The 15,194-nt window shown below is 44.6% G+C and overlaps 1 protein-coding gene across 1 annotated transcript in view; it reads right to left on the bottom strand.

Moving 5' to 3' along the window:
* LOC142487170 (dynein axonemal heavy chain 5-like) overlaps positions 1-15,194 on the bottom strand; it is a 426,040-nt gene that overhangs the window by 394,386 nt on the left and 16,460 nt on the right. Inside the window, exons 4-9 of the mRNA XM_075585972.1 lie at positions 14,674-14,862; positions 10,878-10,952; positions 10,641-10,742; positions 3,892-3,963; positions 2,289-2,390; positions 948-1,134 (exon numbers count right to left, since the gene is read on the bottom strand). Coding sequence (XP_075442087.1) covers positions 948-1,134; positions 2,289-2,390; positions 3,892-3,963; positions 10,641-10,742; positions 10,878-10,952; positions 14,674-14,862 — 727 coding nt within the window. The remainder of the gene's footprint in view (positions 1-947; positions 1,135-2,288; positions 2,391-3,891; positions 3,964-10,640; positions 10,743-10,877; positions 10,953-14,673; positions 14,863-15,194) is intronic.

The following is a 15,194-nucleotide window of genomic DNA, read 5'->3' as shown; positions in this document are numbered from 1 at the left end:
TTCGAAGTTGAACCCCATTAATTTCATCTCTGGGGATCCCCTGCTTCCTGAGATACTTACCTCCAAAGGGGATGCCGGTATCTCAGCAAAGTTTAAAGCTGCCGCGTCACATGGGCCAATAGGAAGCCAAACCTGATGACATCACGGCTTCCTATTGGCCTGCAGGACGCTGGAGCTTTGAAACTCCGCCATTACATGAACCCTGCCAGCCGAGTGAAGCAGGTACCAACACCTACTACGGAGGTAAATATCTCCGGAAGCAAGGGCTCCCCGGAGCTGAAATGAATGGGGTTCAGCCCCTGGGACCTCTTTCTTCAATGCCTGCACGGATTGCCTCTTTAAATGAAATGTTTGAATACAGAATGCTAAATTACTGACCCAGGTCAGGTTTAGAGTTTAAACAATGTAAAATATTAAGTAGGAATACCAAGGAAGGGACACCATAAAGAAGGCGCAACCAACCTGCAATATTATTTTAATCTTTGGCAATGTAAATACATTGTTGTTACATCACACAACTGTGTATGCAACTGCACACTCTACTTACATAGGATCAATAAAAATATTAGAAAACTGCCTGCCGACTGTAGTAACTACGTCTCACTTCCTGCTATAATTAGCAGTACAATATATTTTGTTTTACTGATAACACATCACCTTTGTTTCAGCACATTGGGCAACATGCATTCTGGGAAAATTACTATGGACTCATTTCAGTCTATTCTACAGTTAAAACCTTTATTATGGACATACGTTCAATGTCAATGCAATGAGGATTGTTTTGTCTGCTTTCTTAATTTTATGCATCCGTATGAATCGTTTGTTTATTTCTAGCTATGCTGTCAAAACTACTCAAATGTGTACCTTTTTATTCTACAACGCTGATTTTTAAACACACTTTCAGTTGAATAACCTAATATACTGCAACACGCAGAAGCAATACTGACCTGCGGTTATGAAGTCAGAAGGATTATGCAAGTTATCGAGGAAATTGCCGATATCCACTTTCTTTAGTTCAATTTTTCCTTCCAAATTGTGTCTTGCTGACGACAAGGTTCCTACAAACGTATCCAAGGAGTCTAAAAACTCTTGTACCTGCAGGTTATGGAGGCCGTCCTTCACTGCTCCCCAGTTCTGAACGTTACAATGGGAATGAGCCACAGTTACACATGTTCATCATAAGAGATTCTCTTCTTTATGCACATATACTAACTTGGGAGCTAATATCTTGTTCACAACTCATAACGACTCTTCAAAGCAACATTTATGTGCATACAGACGTAGTTAGACTTACTATCCCCAGCACAACGGATGAAAAAGCAATAGTCTGCGGCGTTGGAGACTGGTCCTGCCGCGATCACGCTGTGCGGGCCCCTGATTCTGAATGGGACCCCCACAGCGCTAATCCTTCTGGGACCGGATCATCACGGTCACGTGACCGCGGAAATGAAAACGGTAAGGTTTGCTACATCTGTAGGTGAAAAATACTCCCTTCCACTGACATGAGAATTCTCTCTTATTTAATATGTGCTGTGAAGCTGCTTCCCTGCGCTTGAGAAGATCTTCCTCCCATTGAGTAGAGCAGATCTCTTCTCCAGTACAGAGAATACAAGCCTACTGTATGTATGCAAGATTACCAAGTACATCCATTCAGGATTTGGGTAACTTGGCCTTTTAATGGTATTAGAAAACATTAAAGTTTAACTTGTGATTAATCAAATAAATCAGTGTTGTACTCACACTGTGTAATAAGTTGGCGCCGTATAAGTGATAACCAAATTATATTGAGAATAATGATGGGCCCAGCTCTCAAACGTATGGTTTACTCCAAAGAGCAAGATGAATTTTTGTTTTTTTAACATAACAGTAACATGGATAACATTACTATAATGTAAACATGTATAACCCTGGGGTGGGTGGTTACCTCTGGCTCCTGCCCCCGTGCATGCAGCTCAATGCTCGTACTCATGTTTGATTTGTGTGAGCCAAGAAGTTCTAATAAGAAGAAGCTTGAAAGCAACGTGGACTTAATTTTGACCATTACTGCTTTATGTTGCTGCACAGTAAGTTTTCAAAGGGGTTGATCCCCAATATGAATATTTGCTATTAACACTAATGACTGGATCAGGAAAAACAACAAAACAATCAAATAAATGAGAAAAAAAAGTCCTACTAATCTCTTCTGTGCCACAAACGCATAAGAAGCATTGCATCAGACATTGACACTAAAGGGATCAAAGGAAATTAAAGAAAAAACGATCTTCAAAATTATTGCTCAGCTTACTGACCTCTTGAGACTTAAGTGCTGGTACCATTATTTGAGCCAATAAAATTTCCAGGCCTTGGAGAACGTTTCCATTTGTACACTCAAACATACTAACATTGACCTCCTGCAAACAGGCAAGAGGTTAGTTAATGGAACTCATGTAACAAAGCAGGGCTTACTGTAGATCTAAAGCAAATATATTACTTATTATTTGTTAATATTGTATTGATGTTTCAGTCCCCAAGGAACTGACAAATCTATTCACGTTGGTCTAGTGTAAGTAACATTTAAATCTGTTCTTGTGTTGCTACAACCTAATGGTAATACAGTATTCAGTTTCATACAATGGCAACATGATATGCTAGATTCAGTTGTCAAGGTGGCTTAGAGAAGTAGTGGCACTGTGCCTGATCTACTCTTATTAAACATAGTCGCAAAGCTTTTTGGACTGTATTTTAGAAAGATTTAAAGCACTTTGTTATTACATTTGTTTAAATATAGCTGAACCAGGAGATCTCCGGGAGCGGAGCTGTGGTCCCCTCTCCAAGAATATATTACCTTGGGAGGGGGGGGGGCTCCAGTGCCAATTTAGAGAGGAGCTGGGCCACGCGGGCGGATACTGAAGTCGGGCGTAACTTCCGGCACCGGCGGTGGGGTGGGGGGGAGGACGACAAATGGCAGATCGGGGAATGACTTGGGGCATTCCAAATGCCGTTGTTTGCAACCCCTGCTGTAAGGTGTCTTCTAGAGCCGGGTGGAGTCTTATGGCCAAAGAGTGCTACGATTACGTGGGCCTAAATGTTTGACTTCCCCAGTACCAAGACCACACTAAAAGTTACAATTGTATTCTCTTCTATTGCTTTGCTGCTGCTCTCATTTAAGGAACTCTGGATTTATTTGGGTGAAGTCCATGAAATGGAGGAAAATGTGCAGCCCTAATTCTTACTATGAAAATGCAAAAAAATATATGTGTATATTTGTGTTTTTGGCCAGCCTCCTGATAACTTGACGAGTTGTGAGTTTGCTGAAAACGGATTCCTTCATCAATTTCAGCGACAGGTATATTTTCCAGATTTTGCCGCGGTGTCTATGTCCCTTTTACCATAAACCTACACGCAAGAATATCTGCAGGATATGTTTCTCTTAAAATGAATATCGGGTTTCTGGTGGCTTAGCGCAATGCTGGTAAAGATTCATTGTCATTTGGATGTTATCTCTTTGGGATTTTGAAATTCTATCCTGCTGACCCAGTCTGACTACCAACAATATATTTCTATGAAATAATAATGTACATTTTCTCAGAAATCCCTGACCCTTAGGCCCTTATTCTGTAATGTGTGATAGCGTAGATGACGCCCATTGATTTTAATGAGGCTTCTCATGCGATGAAAGTAATCTGCGCTATCACACCATACAGCATACGCCCCTTAAAATATACAGTTTGATTGTGTTTCCTAAGGTTGAGAGACTTAACAATATGTCCAAGGGTGCACAGAGTGTCATGGGATTTGAGCTCGGTTGATCTGCTTCAAAAGCCGTGACATTACCAACAAGCCATGTAACAAACCACCCTGCATCCCTCTATACATGTATTTATTGTTAGTTTGTCTCAGTAACCAACAAACCTGGGAGATGTTGGCTGTAGTAATTGATTTCTCTGTTGTTCTTAAGAAAAAAAGGCAAGTTCCTGTCAACCCCTAAAAGAAAAGATAAAACAAAAATCACTGGAAAAAAAATGCAATTCATGCTTTTATTATATAACAATGTTAAAAAGCAGCTTGGGAGTTAGGTTATAAGCAGCTAGTTTGGTATCCTACAGCTGCTGACTCACATAAACATGCCATATATTCTGAATATATACACAAAAGATTTAGCAGTGTTCTCTCTGACCTATTTTGGGATGTCTTGTGATATTTGTGCCAGAACTGCTAATTAATTATATACTATCTTATACTATACAATTAAAAATTGCTCTTTGCATAATTGCTCTGTATTTTGTATCCCGCTACTTAAGAGAACAATTCATATAATAAATGGGTTTCCCTTCTTTTACTGCCAGAAATGCTGATGCCAATATCACACTGAAAGAAATAGATACCCATACTGAATCAAGCTGCTCCCGGGAACCCAGTAATGTGTTGAACTCTCTGGCAGCTAACAGGTTAAGTCAAATTTTGCTCTGTCCTCCTGGTCTCAAGTGATTCAAATAGTTACAATTGCCAAAGTCTATTTAACTCAACCATAAGCTTGTCAAAAAACTTAATTGCTGGTTTTAAAGTGAAGGCAAGGGTTGCAAACACAAGACACACATCGGGGATTTATCATTCAAGTTAATGGAAGTTTCTTTGTGATCGTGTCCCAATCTGCATTATCTCAGTTCATGAATAATCCCCCTATACTCGTAGCTCCTGTAGGCTCATTTTAAGCACAGCACAGGTCACTGTAGGTAGTTTAAGCACTGAAGAATTTGGAGGTAATTCTATATCGTTCGAATTGGCTGTTTTTGGCTTAAAATTCATTTTTTTATATACATATTGTGACAGAAACCAGGGGATGGTAATAAATTCCGTATATAGGGCTCCCAGGATACTAGACAGTTTCTATCCTGTTTGGCCTGGGAGTGCAGCCTTATAATACATACACTCCATCCCACAGTTTGGCAAGCGCTGGAACTGAGGGATGAGAGATCCAGACCAGAGTTTGTCTGCTGCCTGATTTCTGTCACCTGTCATGCTAATTAGGAATCAGGTATGTAAGACTGATTTCCTGTTTGCTCTGGTCTCCACAAGAGCCAGGAGGCTGGAAGGCTGCTGAACTACAGAGGGGAGAAGCCTCTTCCCCAAACAGGTTCAATCTTTCTGTTCATTTGTGTAAGACTGCAAAAGTACCTTGTTTTGTTGTTGGGAGTGGAAAAGCCACTTCCAACCCTGAGTCAGGGATATCTAAGTTAAGTTATCGCTCAGGTGAGCAGCTTTTGTTTTGATCTGTTTTCTGTTGTATGCACTGTGGCAGTCTCAGTGCCTGGGACTGAATAAACCAGGCATAGCCTGTTTAAAGGAACAGTACGTGACGCCTCATCATTTAACCTACCCTAAAAGACCGTGTTCTAAACAGTCCCGGACAAACGACGGAGCCCAGGAGTAAGCCGTTTGTCACATATGGTGGAGAATGCGGGCAGAGCACTAGGGGGTCTGCGGGTTGAAGAACTTTGAAAGAAAAAAAAAAAAAAAAAAAAGTTTTTTTCATCCTCTGCAAACAAGATGGAAGACGTGGTGGGTGCGCTGGTACGCAATGTCGCTGCCCAGAAAGACGTGAATGAAACCCAGCAACAGCTGTTAATAGCCCAGCAAGAAACTAATGCAAACCAGCAGCAGACGAATGCAGCCCAGCAACAGCTGCTAATAGCCCAGCAAGAGATTAATGCAAACCAGCAACAGGCGAATGCAAACCAGCAACAGACGAATGAAGCCCTGCAAAACGCGAATGCAAACCAGCAAGAGACAAACCGCTTGCTGAGAGAGGAGCAACAGCGGTTCGCTCAGGGCTTACAGCAGGAACTCGAGATCCTGAGGGGGACTATCAGTAACCTTCCACTGGCAGCCCCAGTTCCGAAAATGACCAGGGCAAGCCACTACCTTCAGAAGATGGGACCCTCGGATGATGTGGAAGCCTATCTTCTCACGTTTGAACGCACGGCACAGAGAGAGGGATGGCCAGAAGCTGAGTGGGCTGGTCTAATCGCACCCTTCCTAAGCGGCGAACCCCAGAAGGCTTACTTTGATCTAGAGCCAGCCGAAGCAAACGTCTATGCAAAATTGAAGTTCGAGATCCTCGCCCGCCTCGGCGTAACCACGGCTGTTCGCGCCCAAAGGTTTCACGCATGGTCCTTCACGATGGATAAAGCCACCCGAAGCCAGATGTATGACCTCATCCACCTCGCCCGGAAGTGGCTACAACCCGAGATCAACTCAGCCAGCCACATCGTGGAACGGTTGGTCATGGACCAGTTCTTGAGGAAACTTCCCTCTGCCTTACGCCGTTGGGTCAGTCGGAGTGACCCCCACAATGCGGATGAGCTTGTGGCCCTCGTAGAAAGGTACAATGCAGCAGAAGAGCACCCGCAACCCACAGTCGTGGAGCAACCCCACTACCCGAGGTTCCAGGACTCTTCCAGAGACGGTAAAAGGGTACCGGGGTTAAGGGGCGCTGAAGAGCGGCGACCCCCTTCACGCAGCACAAGCAACAGTGGTTCGCACACTAAGGGCAATAGCCAACATGGGGAGCCGGGAAAAGGCTCTAAGTGGGACACAGACTATGTACCTAAATGTGTAAATTGTCATGAGAGGGGCCACACAGCAAAAATCTGCCCACTAAATGTTGAGCCCATGCAATGCAACAGCGTGGAACCTTATTCGCTGTTGTCCCAATGTATGGGCCCTAGCCCAGAGGACCCCTTGAATAACCATCTGTGGGCATTTGTAAAGGTTAATGGTAAGAGGGTTCGGGCACTTCTTGACTCTGGGAGCATGGTCACACTAGTGTCCGAATACCTCTTGCCCATTAAGAAGAAACAGAGAAACAGTTCACAAAGAGTGGCAATTTGTTGTATACATGGGGATAATCATGAATATTCCACTGTTGATGTTTTTTTTGAAACAGAGTTTGGTTCTTTAGATTTCAAGGTGGGTGTTGTACCCAAACTGGCACATGATGTGTTAATAGGGACCGACTTTCCCCATTTTCTAAAAATGTGGTCCCCCGCTCAGAATAGCGCCCAGAGTTCAATAGCGGACCATAACGAAGTATTAGAAGAAACAAATCCTTTCCCTTTTTCAGAAATGGAGGTTGACGAGGGCCCAAATAAGAAGGGGGAAAAGGAGGAATGCTGTAAAATTCCCTTCCCCATCACTACTTTGGTAGGGAATACCCCAAATCAAGATGTTGAGCAGACACTTACCACCCCAGAACCGGATAAGACCCTCGCTGACCTAGAGGTCAGTCCTGGGAGTTTTAAGAAGGCCCAGTGGGAGGACCCCACATTAGCGGTAGCAAGGGGAAATATACGGGACCAGAATAGTACTCCTGGCCAACCAGATAGGTCACTTGCTTACCCCTACTTCGAGGTAGAGAACGACCTAGTATATCGGGTTGATAAAAGGAAATCAGTTACAACTAAACAATTGTTGGTACCACGGACATTCCGTAACGTAGTATTACACCTCGCACATAGTCATCCATTGGGGGGACACCTAGGGGTGGAAAAGACAAAAGAAAAGGTTCTCCGAAGCTTCTATTGGCCTGGGGTTCTGGCAGAAATTACGAATTATTGTTCCTCATGCCCAGAATGTCAGATCACCGCCCCGTTCAAGGCGTACCGCAGCCCATTGGTACCCCTTCCCATAATAGAGGTACCATTTGACCGGATTGCTATGGATCTAGTAGGACCCCTAATAAAGTCTGCTAGGGGACATCAGCATATATTGGTAATATTAGATTATGCCACCCGATATCCGGAGGCAGTTCCCCTACGTAGCACCTCAGCTAAAAACATAGCAAAAGAGTTAGTAGTTCTGTTTTCCCGGGTCGGGATTCCTAAAGAGATTCTATCTGACCAGGGAACACCATTTATGTCCCAAGTAACGAAAGAGCTATGTAAACTCCTAAAAATCAAGCATCTCAGAACCTCAGTCTATCATCCACAAACAGATGGTTTAGTGGAAAGGTTCAATAAAACCTTAAAGAGCATGTTACGGCGGGCGGTTGATAAAGATGGGAAAAACTGGATATAGCCAAAGAGACTTGGGAACACGAGGTTACCCCTTACAGAAGTGTAATAGAGCATGTTGCCCAGATGCAGGACCGCATTGCTGCAGTCCTACCCATAGTGAGGGAACACATGGAGAAAGCTCAAGAAGCACAGAGGAATACATATAATAAGGGTGCTAGGGTCAGAATTTTTTCTCCAGGTGATAGGGTACTAGTTCTGGTTCCCACCGTGGAGAGTAAATTCCTTGCTAAATGGCATGGGCCATATGAGGTCTTGGAAAGAGTGGGAGAAGTAAATTATAAGGTAAGACAGCCAGGTAGGAGGAAACCTGAGCAAATATACCATATAAACCTACTCAAGCCCTGGAAAGATAGAGAAGTCTTGTTAACCCTAGTACCCCCAGGTCCGTCAGAGAATCAAGAAACTGACCCAGAGGTTAGCATAGCTGAAACCCTGTCTGTTCATCAGAAACGAGAGGTTCAGAATTTAGTGAGAAGAAACAAAGAAATCTTCTCTATACGGCCAGGTCGAACTAGCGTAATTGAACATGACCTAGTCTCTGAACCAGGGGTCCGAGTTAACCTTAAACCGTACCGAATCCCAGAGGCCAAAAGAAAGGCTATAAGTTTAGAGGTTAAAAAAATGCTAAAACTAGGTGTAATTGAGGAATCCCAAAGTGGGTGGAACAGCCCTATAGTCTTAGTCCCAAAGCCAGATGGTACAACAAGGTTTTGTAATGACTACCGGAAACTAAACGCGGTGTCAAAATTTGATACTTATCCTATGCCCAGGGTAGATGAACTTGTAGAGAGACTGGGCAAAGCCCGATATCTCACAACCCTAGACCTAACAAAAGGGTACTGGCAGGTTCCCCTCACAGAAAGGGCAAAAGAAAAGACAGCCTTCTCAACCCCAGACGGCCTCTTTCAGTATAAGGTGTTGCCTTTTGGCTTACATGGAGCTCCCGCCACATTCCAAAGAATGATGGATAAAATTTTAAAACCACATGCTCGGTATGCTGCCGCCTACCTGGATGATGTGGTAATCCATAGTGAAGATTGGCAATCCCACCTTCCAAAGGTCCAAGCTGTGCTTGACGCAGTCCGGTCTGCTGGACTAACTGCTAACCCCGCTAAATGCACTATTGGTCTGGAGGAGGCCAAGTATCTGGGATATTCTATTGGCAGAGGTTTACTCAAACCCCAAACACTCAAAGTGGAGGCGATACAAAATTGGCCAAGGCCAGTTACAAAAAAACAAGTAAGGACCTTTTTGGGGTTAATTGGGTACTATAGAAGGTTTATTCCCAATTTTGCAACTAAGGCAACCCCACTAACTGACCTCACAAAAGCAAGAGGACCGCTAATGGTAAAGTGGTCCCCCGAAACCGAACAGGCCTTTAGAAGCCTGAAAGAAGCTCTCTGTGCCCAACCAGTGTTGGTCACACCTGACTTCTCCAAAGAGTTCGTAGTCCAAACCGACGCATCTGAGGTAGGGCTGGGGGCGGTACTCTCCCAGGAGTCTCAAGGTGAGGAGCACCCCATCCTTTATTTAAGTAGGAAACTAAATCCCCAGGAGAAAAATTACTCCATAGTAGAGAAAGAGTGTCTCGCAATAAAGTGGGCTGTAGAGACGCTCAAATACTATCTGTTGGGGAGAAAATTCCGGTTGGTCACAGATCATGCACCTCTTACCTGGATGTGTCAAAACAGGGAAAAGAATGCTAGAGTGACCAGGTGGTTCCTAAGCCTACAACCCTTTAAATTTTCTGTGGAACACAGGTCAGGGCACAAACATGGCAATGCTGACGGGTTGTCAAGGATGCACTCCCTAATATCCATGGTCGCTCATCCCTCGAGGTCTGAGCTGGGGGGGAGGATATGTGACAGAAACCAGGGGATGGTAATAAATTCCGTATATAGGGCTCCCAGGATACTAGACAGTTTCTATCCTGTTTGGCCTGGGAGTGCAGCCTTATAATACATACACTCCATCCCACAGTTTGGCAAGCGCTGGAACTGAGGGATGAGAGATCCAGACCAGAGTTTGTCTGCTGCCTGATTTCTGTCACCTGTCATGCTAATTAGGAATCAGGTATGTAAGACTGATTTCCTGTTTGCTCTGGTCTCCACAAGAGCCAGGAGGCTGGAAGGCTGCTGAACTACAGAGGGGAGAAGCCTCTTCCCCAAACAGGTTCAATCTTTCTGTTCATTTGTGTAAGACTGCAAAAGTACCTTGTTTTGTTGTTGGGAGTGGAAAAGCCACTTCCAACCCTGAGTCAGGGATATCTAAGTTAAGTTATCGCTCAGGTGAGCAGCTTTTGTTTTGATCTGTTTTCTGTTGTATGCACTGTGGCAGTCTCAGTGCCTGGGACTGAATAAACCAGGCATAGCCTGTTTAAAGGAACAGTACGTGACGCCTCATCATTTAACCTACCCTAAAAGACCGTGTTCTAAACAGTCCCGGACAAACGACGGAGCCCAGGAGTAAGCCGTTTGTCACAATATATATATATATATATATATATATATATATATATATATATATATATATCCACAATACAGAACTAGGCCCTTAATCAATGACAGACCACAGCATGACACCTACCTCAGCAGAACCTATTGTAATAAAGAGTTTCTTCTGGAAATGCGAATAAGAGGCATTCAAATTTGCCCCATCCGTCCACATAGAAATGTTTGATTTGTGCGGCTGGTAAATAAAAATGAAGAAAAAAAAAATGTGTGAACTGTGCGTCACAATTGTAAAACAAATAACTATATCTCACTACAACATCAGGAAAACGTTTTCGTCCATTCAATAAAATGGTCATCATTTAAAGCTTACCTGAACAGCTTCTTGGTAAAAGAAGATTAACTTTTTGGATCCATTTGGAGCAAAGAAGTCTGCTATCAAGTGGAACTAGGAAGGAAACACAAAAAATGCACAGTGTGTAAATAAATCATGTGTTTTATGCACATAGTGTGTTGGATCTGATTCAGAACGTATTGATTAGAGATGGAATCCATACGTCAGAACATCCCCTCTGTTTCTTCCTCCCATCCTACACCTCTTCCTAACTCTCCTCCTGCCTTCCTTGACTCTTTTTCCACTGTCTCAGAGGAGGATGTGTCGCTGTTGATCGCCTCTTCTCCCTCTACCACTTGCCCTCTTGACCCCATTCCCTCCCATCTCCTAAAACCTCTTGCTCCTACTATAATCCCTACGCTCACGCACATTTTTAACTCCTCCCTCTGCTCTGGAACCTTTCCATCCTCCTTCAAACATGCAACAGTCATACCATTACTCAAAAACAGCAAGCTTGACCCTACCTGTCTTTCTAACTATCGGCCTGTCTCCCTCCTGCCTTTTGCCTCTAAACTCCTTGAACGTCTTGTATTTGCTCGCTTGCTCCATTTTCTCAACACCTATTCTCTCCTAGACCCTCTACAATCTGGCTTCCGCACTGCTCACTCCACGGAAACAGCCCTCACTAAAATAACTGACGACCTCCATGCTGCAAAAGACAGAGGTCATTACACTCTGCTCATATTACTCGACCTCTCTGCAGCATTTGACACAGTGGACCACCCTCTTCTCCTTCACATTCTCCATACTCTTGGCATTCGGAACAAAGCTCTATCCTGGATCTCATCCTACCTCTCCCATCGTACTTTCAGTGTCTCTTCTGCTAATACCTCCTCCTCCTCTATTGATCTCTCTGTGGGGGTACCCCAGGGCTCTGTCCTGGGACCTCTTCTCTTTTCTCTATATACACTCTCTCTAGGTGACCTAATAACATCTTTTGGGTTTAATTATCACCTCTATGCTGACGACACACAAATATATTTCTCAACACCCGACCTTACACCTGCTGTACAAACCAAAGTTTCTGAATGTCTCTCTGCTATATCATTCTGGATGGCCCTCCGCCGCCTTAAACTCAACATGGCTAAAACAGAGCTCCTCATACTTCCTCCCAAACCTGGCCCTACTACCTCCTTCCACATTACTGTTGGAACTACGATCATTCACCCAGTAGCCCAAGCACGCTGCCTTGGGGTCACACTCGACTCCTCTCTCACATTTGCCCCTCACATTCAAAACATTTCTAAAACCTGTCGCTTTTTCCTCAGCAATATAACAAAGATACGCCCTTTCCTCTGTTGCTCGACTGCTAAAACTCTGACTCAGGCCCTCATTCTCTCCCGTCTTGATTACTGTAACCTCCTGCTGTCCGGCCTTCCTGCCTCTCACCTGTCTCCCTACAATCTATCCTTAACGCTGCTGCCAGAATCACTCTACTCTTTCCTAGATCTGTCTCAGCATCTCCCCTCATGAAATCCCTCTCCTGGCTTCCGATCAAATCCCGTATCTTACACTCCATTCTTCTCCTCACTTTTAAAGCTTTACATTCTTCTGCCCCTCCTTACATCTCAGCCCTAATTTCTCGTTATGCACCATCCTGACTCTTGCGTTCTTCTCCAGGATGTCTTCTTTCTACCCCCTTTGTATCTAAAGCCCTCTCCCGCCTTAAACCTTTTTCATTGACTGCCCCTCACCTCTGGAATGCCCTTCCCCTCAGTACCCGACTAGCACCCTCTCTATCCACCTTTAAGACCCACCTTAAGACACACTTGCTTAAAGAAGCATATGAATAGCACTGTGGCTATTCTGAACATATGGCACATAAAGCTTGGCCCCCTGCAGACGCACTTACCAGAACTCCCTCCTACTGTCTCTGTAAGTTCTCCCTACCTACCAATTAGACTGTAAGCTCCTCGGAGCAGGGACTCCTCTTCCTTAATGTCTAAAGCACTTATTCCCATGATCTGTTATTTATATTATCTGTTATTTATTGGATTACCACATGTATTACTGCTGTGAAGCGCTATGTACATTAATGGCGCTATATAAATAAAGACATACAATACAATACATGGAGCTAGATACAGTAGTGTACTGTAAGGAATCCGTTCCTGAGTTTTGCTGGAGCTCACTCTTGCAGAGTTGGTGTGCTCTCAGACAGACCTCTCCTTGGATTTGCTAGCAATATCACCTGTGCTTGCAATCACTGCAGCTCTGTTTCTCTGCTCTGTCATTGGAGGAATGCCCACACACCCCTGTCTATGGATTGGCTCCCTGCCCTTCTTATACTGGGTTTTTCCCAATTCCTCATTGCTGAGCATAAACCAAGATTCACTTGGATGTAACTGTGTTTTCCACAAGCTACCTTGCCTTAGCCTTGCCTTGTTCCTGAAACCTGCTGCATTCACCCCAGGCAGAGGTCTGCTATCTGGTTCCTGTACTGAATAACTGAATCCCCAGTGCTACACTTGCCTTGTTCCTGAGACCTGCTGCATTCACCCCAGGCAGCGGTCTGGTTCCTGTACTGAAGCGCTGGCTCCCCAGTGCTAGTCTTGCCTTGTTCCTGAGACCTGCTGCATTCCCCCCAGACAGAGGTCTGCTTCCTGGTTCCTGTGCTGAAGTGCTGGATCCCCAGTGCCAGCCTTGCCTTGTTCCTGAGACCCGCATTCTCCCAGAGACCTTATCATGGGTCGCTCCCGCTCCTCACGCAGAGGCCATTCCCGTGCTTCAGCTGTTACGCTAAAGCGGTGTGCACCTGACTTCCTGTTGCCGAACTCCAGCCTGGACAATGACTACCCTACCGTCTCCATCCCTGACCCTGGCATGTCTATGGATTACCTTGGCTTCTCCAACCCTGACCCTGTTACGATTCACTACAGACTGCGGAATCCTGAACCGGCTTCGTGGTCTAAGGTCGGTGTATTCCCATCCCCACCTCAGCCTCACGGTCTGGTCCTGGTTTGTGGCCAGCATGTCCGTTACATGTACCTGAGGAAAATGGCATATGCACTATAGCAGGTGTAACCAACCCCATTCATCAAGGGTTACGAACACGTCAGGTTTTCAGGATATCCCTGCTCCAGCACAGGTGGCTCAATCAGTGGCTCAGTCTTTGACTGAAGCAGGGATAGCCTGAAAACCTGACCTGTTGGTAGCTCTTGAGGACTGGAGGTGGCTACCCCTGCACTACAGGGATGGAGGCGAACAGGTGAAATGAAAGCTGAGCTATTCTAACTTTCCCATCATACTGTGAGCTTCTTTAAGTAGGGACCTCCTCACATATTATGTATATGTTATCTTAGTAGTATTTTTATAACTTATACTATGGTCTTTCAGACCCACAGTACGGCGTTACAAATATGCCTCTAGAGACACATGTATAACACGGTGCAGTGGTCTCTGAGCCACCCAACTACACATGAAAGGAACAGATGTACTGTCGCAGTGGAAGGTCACCGCTACGACTTTTCCGTTTCGTAAAGAAACTGCGGCCACGTTCTTCTGCAGGACTGAGGCCGCCGATAGCCACAACTCAGGGAACACGGAGACACTTAATAGGCATTGCTAATAAGTATTATAAATGCCTGAAGTTGTCTTGGGTGTTGGTATTCAATGCACCTCTACTGCATGACAACTTCATCTGCTTGCATCATTGATCCCTTGTATGTGTTAGTGCGTTGAGTTTCACTTTTTCGGGAGAGATACCGATGTTAGGTAAGTGGCAAATAGGTGGCACTGTTGATTTGAGAGCGAGGAGCAGATTATGTAATTTCACCTTTTCATCAGAAATAAGGAAGTCCTCCACTTCATTATCACCGACCCCTATTCCGTAAGCCAGCTTGGAAATTAAATATTTGTGCCTGGCGTCCAGCTGAGCTCTCCTCTCGTCCTTTGTCACTTTGGCTTGCTTTGCCATTTCCTTTCTGGCTTCATTGGAGAGAAGAACATTCTTTTTCCCTGCAGGCTGCAAAAGCACGGCGAAAAGGTAAACAAAATCATCCTCAGTAGCATTTTCGGAGAAGACAGTTACGCTAACCCTGGGTGCAGGAATGTCAAGTCGCCCATAAATCCTTGTGATTTTTTTTTTTCTGTAATCAGACATATTGAAGCTTTTAAAAAAAAAAATTTTTAATGTTAGCCCGTGAATAGTCAAACCTGAAACTTGTGACTGATGTTGCTTCTATAGTTACTGCTAACACTGTTGGACACAGTAGCTTAGTGGAGCTCTGCCATAAGACCTCTCCCGTGCCGAAAAAGACACCTTACAATCCATTATATTGAATGACCAATACGATC

The sequence above is a fragment of the Ascaphus truei genome, chromosome 2 (genome assembly GCF_040206685.1).
Source record: "Ascaphus truei isolate aAscTru1 chromosome 2, aAscTru1.hap1, whole genome shotgun sequence".
Taxonomy (NCBI): domain Eukaryota; kingdom Metazoa; phylum Chordata; class Amphibia; order Anura; family Ascaphidae; genus Ascaphus; species Ascaphus truei.
Note: the sequence above shows the minus strand (reverse complement) of the source record. Positions and strands in the feature narration are given on the sequence as shown.